Source organism: Spermophilus citellus (assembly GCF_964194105.1).
Source record: "Spermophilus citellus genome assembly, chromosome: 18".
Classification (NCBI taxonomy): domain Eukaryota; kingdom Metazoa; phylum Chordata; class Mammalia; order Rodentia; family Sciuridae; genus Spermophilus; species Spermophilus citellus.
Window position 1 is genome coordinate 19,726,299 of NC_138200.1, and position 15,623 is coordinate 19,741,921.

A 15,623-nucleotide genomic window follows, 5' to 3' on the forward strand; every position below is an offset into this window, starting at 1 on the left:
CACAACGTCTTTGTTTGTATGTGGTGCTGAGGATGGAACCTGGGCCGCACGCATGCCAGGCGAGCGGGCTACCGCCTGAGCCACATCCCCAGCCCCCACTATAAGTTCTTAAAAGAACTACCAGCTCCCCCCCCCACCCCCACACCCCAAGGGTTTTTATGCTTTTCCTACTGAGAGTCTGGGAAGAATATGTTCTCTGATCTGTAGGTAAATGCACAGTAATGTTAAATTTTTAGGAGGCTGCATCCTGATAGTAGATTCCTGATAGCCCATGGGGGAGAGGTAATTCCCATACCCCCCAGGAAAACTAGTTCTCAGCCACAAGAACACCAGCTGGGGGGAAAATGAATAGAGAAAGCCTTTCCTGGGGATTGTTGAAAGGCCCTAAATGGAAGGTTTTAGCACCACATGGAAGGAATCAGTACAAAGTACAGCATTGTCACTTGTTATCTCTGCCTCTTCATCCTGAGGGAACACAAATGCCCCGGAATGAATTTAACTCAATTGTTTTTACTCAAGAGCTGCAGAAGAAGTTGTTTCTTGTTCACAGAAACTGGCTCGCTGGACAGGGCCCCAGGGTTCATTGTGTCCTGGTTTATGGCCCCTGTTTACTCTGGGCTTCCTGGAGGCTCCAGCAGAGAAGGAAGGAGAATTTCTTCCCCCTTCAAGCTCAGAATCTCCTCCTGGTTTATCTTAGCAGGGAGCAGAGTCTGATTTCATGTTAGACACTTGTGTGTGTCATTTATGAGCACAGCTTGTGCGAGGGGAAGCATGTTACTGATGGGCCAAGTCCACCAAGCACAGCGTAGGTACTGGGGATAAGCAGCTCCAGCTTTCTTAGGTATTGGTATCATCCTTTCAACAGCTGTTGGGAGTCTTAATCCTTTCCCAGGTGGGGAGGGGTTTGGGAGTTGGTGATCCTGTTCCTAACCCTTGGTAATCCTCCATGGGCTAAGCCAGGTCTGAAAGGCCAGACTGGACCCAGGCTGCTCATGGCTTGCTAAGGGTTCCAGATATCCAGGTGCACACCCACAGTCCAGAGGGCCTGCCTAATACTTCTCACACTGTGGGAGCTTGGCCAAGAGGAGTCCCCTGGCAGAAACAGAAAATTTCAGGGTGACTCAGAGGAGAGTCAGTGTGATGAGCTATAGCACTGTAAATGTCCCTTGTTTCCTGGGGCTATTTGGACAGTTGCCAAGACACCACCTGATGCTCTTGGGCATTGACTTTATCCTGATCAACACTTCCTCCTTTGGCTCTGATACTAGAGTCTCGTGACACAAAGGCTACATTGGAGGTGGCCACAGAGCACAGTGGAACTGCAGGTGCAGCTTAGGCAGAGGACTGGGTGTCTGGCAGAGATGGCAGCAGGGGGTGCTGGCTGGGAGCAGGGTTTTTCCTGAAGCCTGGTGGGGGGGGGGGGGGAGAGACAGAGACAGAGAGACTGACCTACCGGCCGACCATGGTGAATGATGTGAGTGATGTCTCTTTGGCCTTTCCAGTGAGTTCATTATGGCCTTAAACCTTTGGAAAAATCCCAAGTTTCCATTTGTTTATAAGAAGAGAAAAGGGCAGGAGATCAAAACAACTCAGATGTCATTTATTTTTCTCCAATATCATTTGCATTAAGAAGTAACGGAAGGGGCTGGGGTTATAGCTCAGCCGTAGAGCGCTTGCCTCACACTTGTGAGGTACTAGGTTCAATCCTCAGCACCACATAAAAAATAAATAAATAAAATAAAGATATTGTGTCCATCTTTAAAAAAAATCTTTAAAAAAAGTAAGTTGTTAAAAAGTTAATCACAGAAATGCACAAATTCAAAGTCACATACAAATACCAGCTCCCACCCATACTACACAGACATCTTATAGACAAGGATGTTAACTGTGGTTAATAGTTGATTGGAATAAGCAGGACATTGGCTGGGTCTGGCAAAAACATTTGATTCATGGAGATTTTGCTGGTTTTGGGTATAGTGGGAGGCACAGTAAAAGCTTTGCGATTCAGTATGTTTAAAAATTATAGTGATTGGCACACAGTAGGCATTTTTACAGATTTGTTTCTTTTTTTTATATTTATTTTTTAGTTGTAGTTGGACACAATACCTTTAATTTTAAATTGATTTTTATGTGGTGCTGAAAATCAAACACAGAGCCTTGCACATGCTAGGCAAGCGCTCTACCACTGAGTCACAACTCCAGCCCCATTTTTACAGATTTCTAAAACTCACTGCAGGGAGTCTCTAGTTATTCGCCTCGTGCCTCCCCCACTCCCATAGATATGGATTGGGATGCTGGAGGGAGGCAGCTGGGCCTTTCCCTCCACCACCGGCCCCAAGCTGGCTGAGATCCTGGAAGGGCAGGAGGGCTATTTACAAGGGCAAAATTCATGGTTTTCTTTTCTTTTCTTTTTTTTTTTTTTTTTTTTGGGACATGGAAAAGACAGATTCTCCTCATCCAGCCTGCCCTGATTCTCCAGTGTGGTGAAAAGTTAAATTAGATGTATGTGTGTATTGCAGGGTATCACATTCTATTTTTGTGCTTTCTGGTTGACAGCTCTGACCACTCCATAAACAAACAATTCTGTTTTCCAGAGTTTGGTGGTTGAGTAAGGGATTGCATAACCAGAAGGAAATGAGAAAGGCTGAGAAAGTATCTTTGCTGGAGAAACAAGTAAAAGCACCTGTCCTCCTCTGTGGCCTATATGAGGGTCTCGGGCCCAGAGCTACCCCAGCCCTGTCCTGTCCCCACACACATGCTCCATTTTAGTTTTGTTTTTTTTTTTTTTTACATTTTTAGTTGTAGACAGACTCAGTACCTTTATTTATTAATAAATAAATAAATAAAAATTTTGTAATTGTAGGTGGACAGCATGCCTTTATTTTATTTATTTTTCTGTGGTACTGAGGATCGAACCCAGTGCCTCACACGTGCTACCACTGAGCTACAACCCCAGCCCACATGCTGGGGGTTTTACTCCTGACCTTTACATCTCAAGCTTGTACTTTGCCTTGAATTTGCTGGAAACACATTTACATGTGATCTTTGTCTTTGGCTGTATGGAAGATGGGTCCCCACTGGTGGCCCAGGCTGAAAAGGAGGCTGGCCCTAGGCCCTGCATGAGTGGGCCCCCAGTGGGGTAGGGAAGACTGCGCTGTTCCTTCAGTCTACCTTCTAGGTGGCCTGGCCATGTCAGTGTCCTCTGGAATCTCTTGTTTCTTCCAAATTAAGTGAGGCTCCAGTTTTTGCTTAGGTGTTGCTATTAAATACTTGCCTTACAAGTGAACAGTCTGACAATACTCTGAGGACATGGGAGTGTACATTGACACAAAAAGTTTTCAGTCTAGGTAAACGTATTCTAGTTAGGACCTTTTTAGTTGCAGGCGCTGGGATTTTCAATCTAAAGAGGCTTAGGCAGGTAAACACATCCCTGGAATTTGACTCAGTACTAAAAAAGGAATGAATCACTGATGAATGAATCCACCTTGGTGGATCTCAAAACATGATTTTGAGTGAAATAAGCCAGACACAAAAGAATGCATACTATCCGATTTTGTTTACAAAGGTCTAGAACAGATAGAAATGTTGTGGTGATGGATGTCAGGGTGTGGGCTGCCTAGGACTGATGGAAGTGTTCTATATTTTGATAGGAGTTATGGCTCCACAGGTATGCACATTTGTCCATACTCCTGGAACTGTATGCTTAAAAATCTGTGTATTATATGTAAATTAAACCTTAATAATAATAATAATAATAATAATAATAATAATAATAGAGGGAACAGCTTAAGCAAGGAAGGGAATGAATTGGCACATGTAACTGAGAAGTCCAGAGGAATGACTTCAGGCCTGGCTTGATCAAGGGCTCAAATGCTGTCACTAAAGCTGTCTTCTCAGGTCTAGGGTGGTTCCATTTCTGGGGAGATACTGCCCTACTGCTGGAAATATGGCTACTACCGTCTAGTCTTCTATCTTTCTAGGTTTAAGGCCAAGGAGGGCCTCTTTTTCAATTCAGTAGTGGGGATTGAACCCAGGTGGGCTCTACCAGTGAGCTACATCCCCAACCCTTTGTTTGTTATTTTGAGTCAGGGTCTTGGTAAATAGTCCAGGCTGGCCTAGAACTTTCCATCTTCCTGCTTCAGCCTTCTGAGTCACTGGGATCACAGCCAGGTGCCACTGTGCCCAAGTGACGGCAACTTCTTGCTGAGCTGTGATTGAGTCTGATTGTCACGTCTCATGTGCTTATCCCTGAACCAGTCGTAGAGTAAGGGACATGTCTTTCCAACTGGCCAGGCATAAGTCAGATGGTTCTTCCTCTTGGAAAGCGGGTAAGAGAACAGGTACTTACCACCCCTGACCATCATGGCTCCACAGTGGGAGAGGGGCATGGATCACACTGTTTTGCAAAGGATGTGGGGTAACGCTGGGCCGCCCTGAGCCAGGGAGCATGTCGAGGGATGCCTGGGGGTTGGCAGGCAAGCTGCCCCAGCATCTGCACACATTCCTACCACAGTGTCTGCCTCATAGCTCATCTCAAAGGAGCAGGAAGGATTTGAGCTGCAGACCTACTCCAATCTTTACTTCCTTCTGAGTCTCTAGTAGCTCACCTTGTCTCAAAGCTGTGAGAGCTGAGGTGCTGTGTCCAACATATGAGGGTCCACATAGGTGTCCAACCCTTGGGAGATGTCCACACAGCTAGTGATGATGCTGAAGAGTCCCTCAGTGCTTGCTTTTCTTGGTGGTTGCTGTCCAACCATCCTTTCACATTTTCAAGACTGATGGAAATGCTTGGACCTAATCCTGGGAAGAGAACCTAATAGACTCTGTGTAGAAGAAAGTCTTACTGTGTTATAGGAGTTTGTCAGCAGTGACCCTAGAGGACAGGACAACTCAGTTGGTGCCCCTGGTTCCTGGTGCAAGCCTGTGTTCCAGTTTTGGGGCCCACTCTACATTCCTATGTGAATGAGACCCTGCCACTGAGTTGCAGGGCCTGGGCTGGAAGCTGTGTCTGCAGGGCTAGGGCCTTGTTACTAGGCAATACCAGGCAGGAGAAATGTGTGGGTAACCACTGAGGGGCTCCCTAGGAAAAGAACCCCTTGGAAGGGTCTAGTGATTGATTACTCACAGCCTCTGATGATACCAGGGGATTTTTCTGGATGTCTTGCCCAGATTTACCTTACAGGAAAATTTCCAAGCCGCCCGGTGGGCATTTCTGATGTTCTTAGCAGGGCCCAGCATTCCTACCTGTCAGTGAGAAGTAATGTAGTTTTGGGTCCAATTACTCAGTCAGATCTAATCCCAAGCATTCCTATGCCTTATCTAGAAACTTGACCCTGCATCTGTGGGCTGGTTAGGGCGGAGTGATTCCAGAAGTTGGGTAAAGTATAGGAGCAGGAAAGAGCTCTTATCCGTATGCTATGATGGCTGCTTATCTGGGAATGTACATAAAAGAATTAGTTATTAAAGTGTCTTTGTAAAATAAAACAGAGCGCTGGTGAACCATGTAATTCTGATTCAAATTGAACCAGCCCTTTTCGGAAGTGGAAAGGAAAGAGACCCACAAGTTATTTTACCCCTTTAATGTTCAATTAGTTTAACATTAAGGACAATTTTATCTTATATCTGAATAAAAAAAGATAATTAGTTTTCTGATTTTAAGTTTAAATAAGGGATTGTTTAATGGTTTAAAATGTACTAACTTCAAGATTCATCCCAACTCAGATTCTGAATATCTGTGTGAATTGAACTCTGGGAGGAAATGTTTTTGTAAGTTAGGGAAAACTAGGTGTGGGGCCTGCGTGGGGAACAAATAGTGGTGACCTGCTAGAAAGTGAGAATGAGAAATCTTTGTGGAAGGAAAAATGTAATTCATTTTTGATTCACCAGTCCAAAAGGCCACTGATAATGGGGACTTCTGAGAAAGGTGGCTGTAGTAACCTTGGTAACCTGCCTGTCCTCTTCCTGCTGGGGTTCGGGCTGTGGGCGTGGCTCTGATTGAGTGAGGCTGGGGAGGCTAGGTGTGTGCAGAACCTGGACTGCAGTGACGCAGTTGGAGAGAAAGGGTGATCTCGTCATCGAATACTGCCTGCCAGGTCACACCCAGGGAGTAGCCACAGCTGCCAGTCCTGCAGATAAGCTTCAACAAAGAATGTGGTCCTGACTTAGATCTTTGGGCTTACACCTGTGTGGGGTGGAGAGCACATCATTAGGTTTAAGTGAAACATTGTTTCTGATCTTAAACTTAATAGGATGAAACATTGTAACCCAAATATCCCAAGAAAATATAGGCAGAGAACACAAGTAGACAATTCACTGAAAAAGAAATCTAAGTGATGGTTACTGTATTGAAAAGTATATACCATCACTAATAATGAGCGTGCAAATTGGAAGAATGAGAGGTTTTTATTTTTTATTTATTTGTTTTTAAAACGTTTATTTTTTTAGGTGTAGATGGACACAACACAATGCCTTTATTTGTACGTGGTGCTGAGGATTGAACCCAGGTCCAGCCCGTGCTAGGCGACCGCTCTACCGCTGAGCCACAATCCCAGCCCCAAGGTTTTTATTTTTATTTTTTTGCCATACTGGATATTAAATCCAAGGGCACTTTATTGCCGAGTCATATCCCAAACCCTTTTTATTTTTATTTTTGGTACCGGGGATTACCTCAGGGGCACTCAACCACTGAGCCACACCCCCAGCCCTGTTTTGTATTTTATTTAGAGACAGGGTCTCACTGAGTTGCTTAGCACCTTGCTTTTCCTGAGGCTGGCTTTGAACTCATGATCCTCTTGCCTCAGCCTCCCAAGCCCCTGGGATTACAGGGGTGCGTCACCACGGCTGGCTCCTTTTTATTTTTTATTGAGGGGTCTTGCTAAGTTGCTGACACTGACATTGAATTTGCAATCCTTCTGCCTCAGCCTCCTGTGTCTCTGGGATTACAGGCATGTGCCACCATGTTCAGCTAAAACTAATACTTTTGAACTTAACAAATAAAAATGCAGTCAAGCTCAGAAATGGGCAAACATTCTGAATTGATATTTCTGCAAAGAAGATCTATTAATGGCCAATAAGTCTGTGAAAAGACTTTTACTGCTTACCTGACCAGGGACAAGGAGACTGACATGGGGCCAGAACCCTTACCTGTGCAGGAATCCTCAGGGTCCATATCCCAGCTGTAGACTCTGAAATGAGCAGAGTGATACTTTATTTTTTGGTGAGGGGAATCAAGCTCAATGACTTATGCATGCTGACCCAGTGCTTTACCACTGAGCTATACCCCCAGCCCAAGTTCACCATCACTAACTATCAGGGAAATGCCAGTTCCAAACCACAATGGGATACTGCAAACACTATCATAGTTATAATAAAAAAGATAGGGCTGGAGTGTAGCTAAGTGTTAGAGCACTTGCCTAGCATGCACAAGGCCCTGGGTTTGATCTCTAGTACTGCACACATAAACATACAATACAAAGACCCTTACAAGTATTGATGAGATATGGATAAGTGGAAACCCTAATGGAAATGTAAAAATAGTATAGTGACTTTGGAAAATGGTCTGATGGTCACATAGAATTAATGGTGTAACCCAGTAATCCCATCTTAGGCACACAGCCAAGAAAATAAAAAACAAAAAAATAAAAAATTAAAATTAAAAAAAAAATACTTCCATATAAAACCTTGTTAGAAACTGGACATGGTAGCATAGACCTGTAATCCCAGTGACTTGGAGGATGAGGCAGGGGGATGGCAAGTTTGAGGCCAGCCTCAGCATTGTCTCTAAACATAAAAAGGGCTAGGGGTGTAGCTCTGTGGTGACGCACCCCATCTTTAATCTCCAGTCCAAAGAGAGAGAGAGAGAGAGAGAGAGAAAGAAAACCTGACAAAATATATGTGCCATAGGAAGGGCTGTTTTGTAAGGTTGGCCTTCGCTAACATCTGGAAACTTGGTCCTTGGAGTGTACTCCTCATTCTCTAACTGGTAAGGTTTCACTGTGCCTAGATGGTGGTACAAAAGTATGGTTTATGATGAACGTTTGCTTTCCTTCTAAGAATTTGGAATTTTAGTACATGCTAGGCAGAGGGTGCCTTTGTGACCAGCACCCACTAAAAATCCTGGAAAGACTCTCTAATGGGCTAACTTGGGTGGAGTTGTTGCATTTCTGGTTCTGGGCAAGAGTATGCTGTGTGACCCATCATAGGTGGGAGAGAACATAAAAGAAGCCTGCATGTGATTTATCTGGACTGTCTGTGCAGCTTTACTAAGCTGCTGTGATAAGTCTTGCTCATGAGTACAATAATATCACGCCTGGTGAATCTTATTTTTTGGTACCAGGAATTGAACCCAGGAGCATTTAAGGACCGAGCCACATATCCAGCCCTTTTTATATTTTATTTAGGAAAGGGTATCACTAAGTCTCTTAGGACCTCACTAAATTGCTGAGGCTGGCTTTGAACTGGTGATCCTCCTGCCTCAGCTTCCTGAGCTGCTGGAATAATACTTGTGAGCCACCATGCCCAGCTATTTGATGTTACTTTTAGAGGTTATTTTATGTTAAACGTTTTTCTGTTCTCTTAAATATTGTCATCATTTTTAGTGGCTGATCTCTGACGGGGCATCTCTTATTATTTTTTCCTTAGGGCTGTAATCCCCTTGCACAAACTGGTCGAAGCAAACTGCAGAATCAAAGGGCGGCTTTGAATCAGCAGATCCTGAAGGCTGTACGGATGCGGACAGGAGCGGAAAACCTTCTGAAGTAGGTGTCTCTGGCTTCACTGCCTCAGCTGGGAGCCCAGGCCCTCCCGAGGCCTGTCTCTCTTTCCTGTACTCCTAGGACTGGCTCTTGTGTCAGCTTTGGATTCCCACCTCAGTTCTGGTATCTACAGCATGTTCTTTCTTGCTTAGTATTGGTTTCTTAAGTTTTAGGTGGACACAATATCTTTATTTTATGTTTATGTGGTGCTGAGGGTCGGACCCAGTGCCTTGTGCATGCCAGGCGAGCGCTCTACCACTGAGCCACAACCCCAGCCCCTGAAGTCCAGTTCTTGCCCTGGTGTTTGTTTTCCTTGTTTTCCGGACCTGATTGTTTTCTCTACTGCCTGGCGAAGATCACTGCTTGGTAAATGTGTGCTGAATGGACAAGGGAGAGCGAGGCAGGAAGATGGGACTGGGGCATTGACAGTGTCCCCTTGTCTAATGAGAGGACCCATAAACCAGGCATGGTGGCACATGCCTGGGTCCCACTGACTCAAGAGACTGAGGCAGGAGGATTACTTGAGCCCAGGAGTTCAAGGTCAGTTTGGGCAATATAGCAAGGTCCTGTCTGAAAACCAAACAATAAAACAGTAAGTGCGTGAGAGGGGTAACTTGCAGCCCTCTGCCCTTGGAACACTCCGTGTTATGTCCTGGTGGAAAAATAGTTCCTTCTCAAGCACAGAACTCAGTGAAGCCTTACCCATGCCTAAGCAGCTGTAAATCCTCCCCACACCCTTTAATACAACACAAGACTCTCTGCCAGCTTTCTTCTGTTTACTGAGTGCAGAGTTTCTTCTTCCTTCAAAGTTCTAGGGTAGGTTCTTGTCCCCCCCTTGCTGTCTTTTACAGTGGATAGTCAAGGTGGGTACTACACCTGCTGTCCAGGTAAGTTTGACAGGTAGATGCCTCTTGGTGCTTCAGGAAGAGATAGGGAGTACTTGCAGGAACCTGGAACCCCAAAGCCTGGCAGGGAAGGGGCTTAATTTGCCTGCTCAAAATTATAATTCCATTGGAGCTTTCCAAAACTTTTAGGGATTTCAAGGGTGGGGAGGGTGCAGGCATGTCTGCGAGGTTATGGATATTGGCTGTTTCCAATGAATCACCTTGACTGTTGGGGTCCGTGAAGAAATCAGGTTTCTTGGGAGGTTGTTGAAAAAAATAAATATGCCAACTTGGTATTTGAAAAAGAGATACAAGACTCCAGGGCTCCCAGCTTCTGGTAGTCACAGACAGACAGGAATGAATGAATGGCATGATCAGTAACTTCACATACACTGATCCCCTGAGCAATCAGTAAAACAGGAAGAGAGTTTTCAACCTTGATCTTGAGCTAAATTCATTTCTGAATTGGTTTGAAAGGCCTCTTGAGATATTAGGTAGGGAAAGAAAGATACAGGACAGCATATTTTGTGTATGTATGGACATGGGCTCCTCCACTCTGCCCCTTGCCCCAGTGGTTCTAGTGTTTGAAACCAGGGCCTCACATATGCTAGGCAAGTGCTGTGATGCTGAGCTGCATCCCCAGCCATTTTAAACTTAATTTTGATATAGTTTGTTGCTAAGAGCTAAGTCTGGCCTTGAACTTGTGATGCTCATATTTCAGCCTCCCTAGTAGGACATATGCTTTTCTTTTTCTTTTTTTCTTTTTTTTTAGAGAGAGAGAAATAATTTTTTAATATTTATTTATTTTTTTGGCGGACACAACATCTTTGTTGGTATGTGGTGCTGAGGAGCGAACCCGGGCCGCACGCATGCCAGGTGAGCGCGCTACCGCTTGAGCCACATCCCCAGCCCAGGACATGTGCTTTTCTATATGCACAGAAGGGTAAAGAAAGAAACTGTTAGTAGAATTGGCTCTTGAGAACAGGACCCAGGGGAAAGAGGACAAAGACGACTTTTCTTTTTTGTTTATTATTCCCTTCAGTGTTTGTACTTTTGCCAACTATATGAATTACTTTTATTCATAGTTTTTTGTTGTTAGTTCATTTTATTTATACATAATATTGGGGTTTATTTTGACATCATTATTCAAGCATGGAATAAAATTTGTTCTAATATCAGTCCCTTTCCCTCTTCTTCTCCTTGTTCCCTTTTCTCTATTTTGCTGATCTTCTATTTATTTATAGCTTTAAAAAAAAAAGACTAGTGCATTATGGATATACATAAAGGTGTTACTCATTGTGATATCTTCATATATGTACATAAGAAAGTTGGGCCAGACTCATTCCACTGTTCCTCCCTTTTCCTGTCCCTCTTTCCCCCTTAATCCCCTTCCTCTACTCCTGTGATGTATCTTCTATTTTCATGGAAACCTCTCCTCCCCTTTTTTGCCTCATTTTGTTCTAGCTTCCACATAGGAGAGAAAACATTTGACCCTTGAATTTCTGGGTCTGGCTTACTTCACTTAACATGATGCTCTTCAGTTCCATCCAGTTATCAGCAAATGCCATAATTTCATTCTTTTTCTTTTTTCTTTTTTAAGTTGTAGATGGACACAATAACCTTATTTTATTTACTTATTTTTTCATGTGGTACTGAGGACTGAACCCAGTGTCTCCCATGTGCTAAGTACTCTCCCATTAAGCCACAACCCCAGCCCAATAATTTCATTCTTTGTGGCTGAGTAAAACTCTATTGTGTGTATATACTACATTTTCTTTATCCATTCATCTATTGATGGGCACCTAGATTGGTCCCAGAGCTTGGCTGTTGTAAACTGGGCTGCTGTAAACATTAATGTGGCTGCATCCTTCTAGTATGCTGACTCTAAAATCAAAGATCTAATCTTTTGGAAATACACCAAGGAATGGGATAGCTGGGACATGGGGTGGTTCTATTTTTAGATTTTTGAGGAGTCTCCATAGTACTTTTCAGAGTGGTTGTACTAATTTGTAGTTCTACCAACAATGTAGAACTGTGTTTCCCCCCTATATCCTTGCCCACGTTTATTTTTATTTGTAAATCACCATTCTGACTGGAGTGAGATGAAATCTTTATGTGGTTTTTGAATTGCCTTTCCCCTACTGCTAGAGATGTTGAATAGTTCTTCACATAGTTATTGGCCGTTTGTATTTCTTCTTCTTCTTCTTTTTTTTAATGTGTGTGTGTGTGTGTGTGTGTGTGTGTGTGTGTGTTGCTGGGGATTGAACCCAGGGCCTTGTGCATGCAAGGCAAGCACTCTACCAACTGAGCTATATCCCTAGTCCTCTGTATTTATTCTTTTGGGAAGTATGTATTTAGTTCTTTTACCCATTTGTTAATTGGGTTCTGTGTGTGTGTGTGTGTGTGTGTGTGTGTGTGTGTGTGTGTGTGTTTGTGTGTGTTGAGTTTTTTAATATATTCAGGATATTAATCCCCTGACTGAGGAGCAGGTGGCAAAGATCTTTTCCCATTCTGTGGGTTTTCTGTTCACAATCTCATTACCTTTGCTGTACATAATTTTATGGCATCCCACTTATTGATTCTTGGTTTTATTTCTTGTGCTTTTGGGGGTCTTGTTAAGGAAGTCAATGACTGTGTCAGTATGTCAGAGTGTTGACACTAGCTATTATTCTAGCATTTGCAGAGTTTCTGGTCTAATTCCTACGTCTTTGATCCACTTAAGTTCTGTGCAGGGTGAGAGATAGGTATCTGGTCTCATTCTCCTACATATGGGTATCCAGTTTTCCAGCACCATTTGTTATCAAGTGACTGTATCTCTGTGGGTTTTTCACTGTGTCTTCTGTTCCATTGGTTTTTGTTACTCATTTTTTATTGTGGAATACTGCAGAGGTCCAAAAGAATAATACAAGCAGATCCCTGGAATCTGCCACTCGGTCAGGAATAACAGTGCTGTGTCTGTGTTGGTTTTATTACTCCCAGAACAGCAGAGGACAGAAGGTCCTGGGCGGGAAAGGTCTGGGGAACCTCCTTTCTGGCTCCTTTTATAACTCAGTGTAAGGGAGTTGTTACTAGAGGGCACTGGGAAAGTATTGTAACATTTTAGCTTTTTTTTTTCTTTTTTTAAGTCAAAGTATACCAGGCTGGGGATATGGCTCAGTTGGTAGAGTGCTTGCCTCACATGTAAGGCCCAGGGTTCAATCCCCAGCACCACACACACACACACACACACACCAAAAAAAAAAAAAGTCAGAGTATACCAAAATTTATTGGAAGGGGGGAAAAAAAGCAGGGGGTGGAGGAGTACCCTCAAAGAAGAGAAGTAAGTCCTCTCAGAGAGGGCAGTGACTACATTTTATCTTTTAAAATATCTGACAGTTCCCTGACTGGGCATCGTGGCAAACACCAGAAGTCCCAGTGACTTGGGAGGCTGGGGATGTAATTCAGTGGTATAGAGCTCCTAGGTCAGTTCCCAGTACCAAAAAGAAAAAAAAAAAAAAAAAAATTGGCAGAGCCTCTGTCTGAAGACAAGTCATCATTAGCTCCTCACAGCACAGTAGACTTCAGGAGGCCTGCACAGCTTAGGAGAGTCCTCCTAAATTTGACATCCCCTACCTGTTCTGGGAAGTCTGGTGTGTTTTGTGACCTCAGGCTCTGCTTGCCACAATTTTTTTCCCCTTGCATACTAGAGATCAGATCCTGAGGCTCTTTACCCCTGAGCTACATCCCCAGCCCTTTTAAAATATTTTTATTAGATACAGAGTCTCATTGAGTTGTTTAGGGCCTCACTAAGTTGCTGAGGCTGGCTTTGAACTTGTGATCCTCCAGCTTCAGCCTCCCAAGTTGCTGGGATTACAGGTGTGCACCATGGCGCCCAGCTCCTTTTTATTTTGTATTTTGAGGCAAGGTCTTGCTAAATTGCTGAGGCTAGCCTCAGTCTTGCAATCCTCCTGCCTCAGCCTCCCGAGTTGCTGCAGTTGCAGGTGTGTACCTCTTTTCTGTTTGACATTTAACAGGCCAGCTCTGTGGGCTGGGGAGTAGCCCTGAGGCCTCTCTGGGAGTAGTCTCCGCTAGATTTTCCTGTTTATGAATTCACAGAGCACTTCTTAAGTGCCATGAAGGGTTAGAGGTGCAGAGGATAAGGCTACCCACAATGCATGTGAAGTCCTCTTTTATGGAGGGGAGACTTTTTTTGCAGGGGAGTGGGTTACTGGGGATCGAACCAGGGCCTGACACATGTTAGGCAAGTGCTGTACCACTGAGCTACCTGCCAACCTGTGAGGGGAGACTTTAATACACAAATAAACAAATCAGACCATGTCAGGAAGTGATGTTTTTCTAGGGTGTGATGAAATGAAAATATGATAGTGACTGGCCCCGGATAGCACAGCCTCAGAGACTTGGCACTCAGAGAGGCTGCTTTGACCAGGGGCTTGGAGTTTCTCAGGCTGAAACTAGGGCAGTTCTGCCTGTCTGGTTTTCTTTTCTTTTTTTCTTATTTTTAGTTGTGCATGGACACCATAACTTTATTTATTTTTATGTGGTGCTGAGGATCGAACCCAGTGCCTCACACGTGCAAGGCGCGTGCTCTACCACTGAGCCCCAGCGCCAGCCTTACTGACACCAGCAAGTAGCTCTGAGACTGGCTCAGACTCAATGTCAAGTTAGTTGTAGAGGTGGCATGGGTGGGGGTGGGGTGGGGTTGTTAATGATTCTCACACTGACCTAAAAGTTCAAAGTGCCCCACTCTGGACAATGTTGTCAGAGGAAACCCTAAAGGTATTTATTAATCTGGTTCAACCGGCACCAACGGTTTTCTGAAAATAAATAAGGCATTTTGCCAAGCCTAGCGGTGGCCCGGCCGTGTCCCTGGGTGATGGATGATGATTATGTGACTGTTGCTATGAGCAGGGGGTAGTTTCTGTCATGTCTTGGGCCTTGCGCTCCTTCTTTCTTCTAATTTTCAGATGTTCAACTGCAGTCCCCACATGAAGGTAGCACAGTTGGAACAGGGATAGGGGGATGTTTGGGAAAATGTCCCCAGAAATGTGGGGTTAGAAGTGAGGGTTCCACAATCAACAAATGGGCCAAGGACCTGAACAGACACTTCTCAGAGGAGGACATACGATCAATCAACAAGTACATGAAAAAATGCTCACCATCGCTAGCAGTCAGAGAAATGCAAATCAAAACCACCCTAAGATACCATCTCACTCCAGTAAGATTGGCAGCCATTATGAAGTCCAACAACAACAAGTGCTGGAGAGGATGCGGGGAAAAGGGTACACTTGTTCATTGTTGGTGGGACTGCAAATTGGTGCAGCCAATTTGGAAAGCAGTATGGAGATTTCTTGGAAAGCTGGGAATGGAACCACCATTTGACCCAGCTATTCCCCTTCTCGGTCTGTTCCCTAAAGACCTAATAAGAGCATGCTACAGGGACACTGCTACATCGATGTTCATAGCAGCACAATTCACGATAGCAAGATTGTGGAACCAACCTAGATGCCCTTCAATAGATGAATGGATAAAAAAAATGTGGCATTTATACACAATGGAGTATTACTCTGCATTAAAAAATGACAAAATCATAGAATTTGGAGGGAAATGGATGGCATTAGAGCAGATTATGCTAAGTGAAGCTAGCCAATCCTTAAAAAACAAATGCCAAATGACTGCTTTGATATAAGGGGAGTAACCAAGGACAGGGTAGGGACGAAGAGCTTGAGAAGAAGATTAACATTAAACAGGGATGAGAGGTGGGAGGGAAAGGGAGTGAGAAGGGAAATCGCATGGAAATGGAAGGTGATCCTCAGGGTTTTACAAAATTACATGTAAGAGGAAATGAGGGGTAAGAGAAGAATAATACAAGTGGAAGAAATGATTTACAGTAGAGGGGGTAGAGAGAGAAATGGGGAGGGGAGGAGAGGGGAGGGGAGGGGGGATAGTAGAGAATAGGATAGACAGCAGAATACATCAGACACTAGAA

The 15,623-nt window shown here is 44.1% G+C and overlaps 1 protein-coding gene across 1 annotated transcript in view; it reads left to right on the plus strand.

Annotated features, from left to right (window-relative positions):
- The window catches only part of RHPN2 (rhophilin Rho GTPase binding protein 2), a 66,168-nt gene that overhangs the window by 4,829 nt on the left and 45,716 nt on the right, over nt 1-15,623 (plus strand). Inside the window, exon 2 of the mRNA XM_081273715.1 lies at nt 8,641-8,756. Coding sequence (XP_081129841.1) covers nt 8,641-8,756 — 116 coding nt within the window. The remainder of the gene's footprint in view (nt 1-8,640; nt 8,757-15,623) is intronic.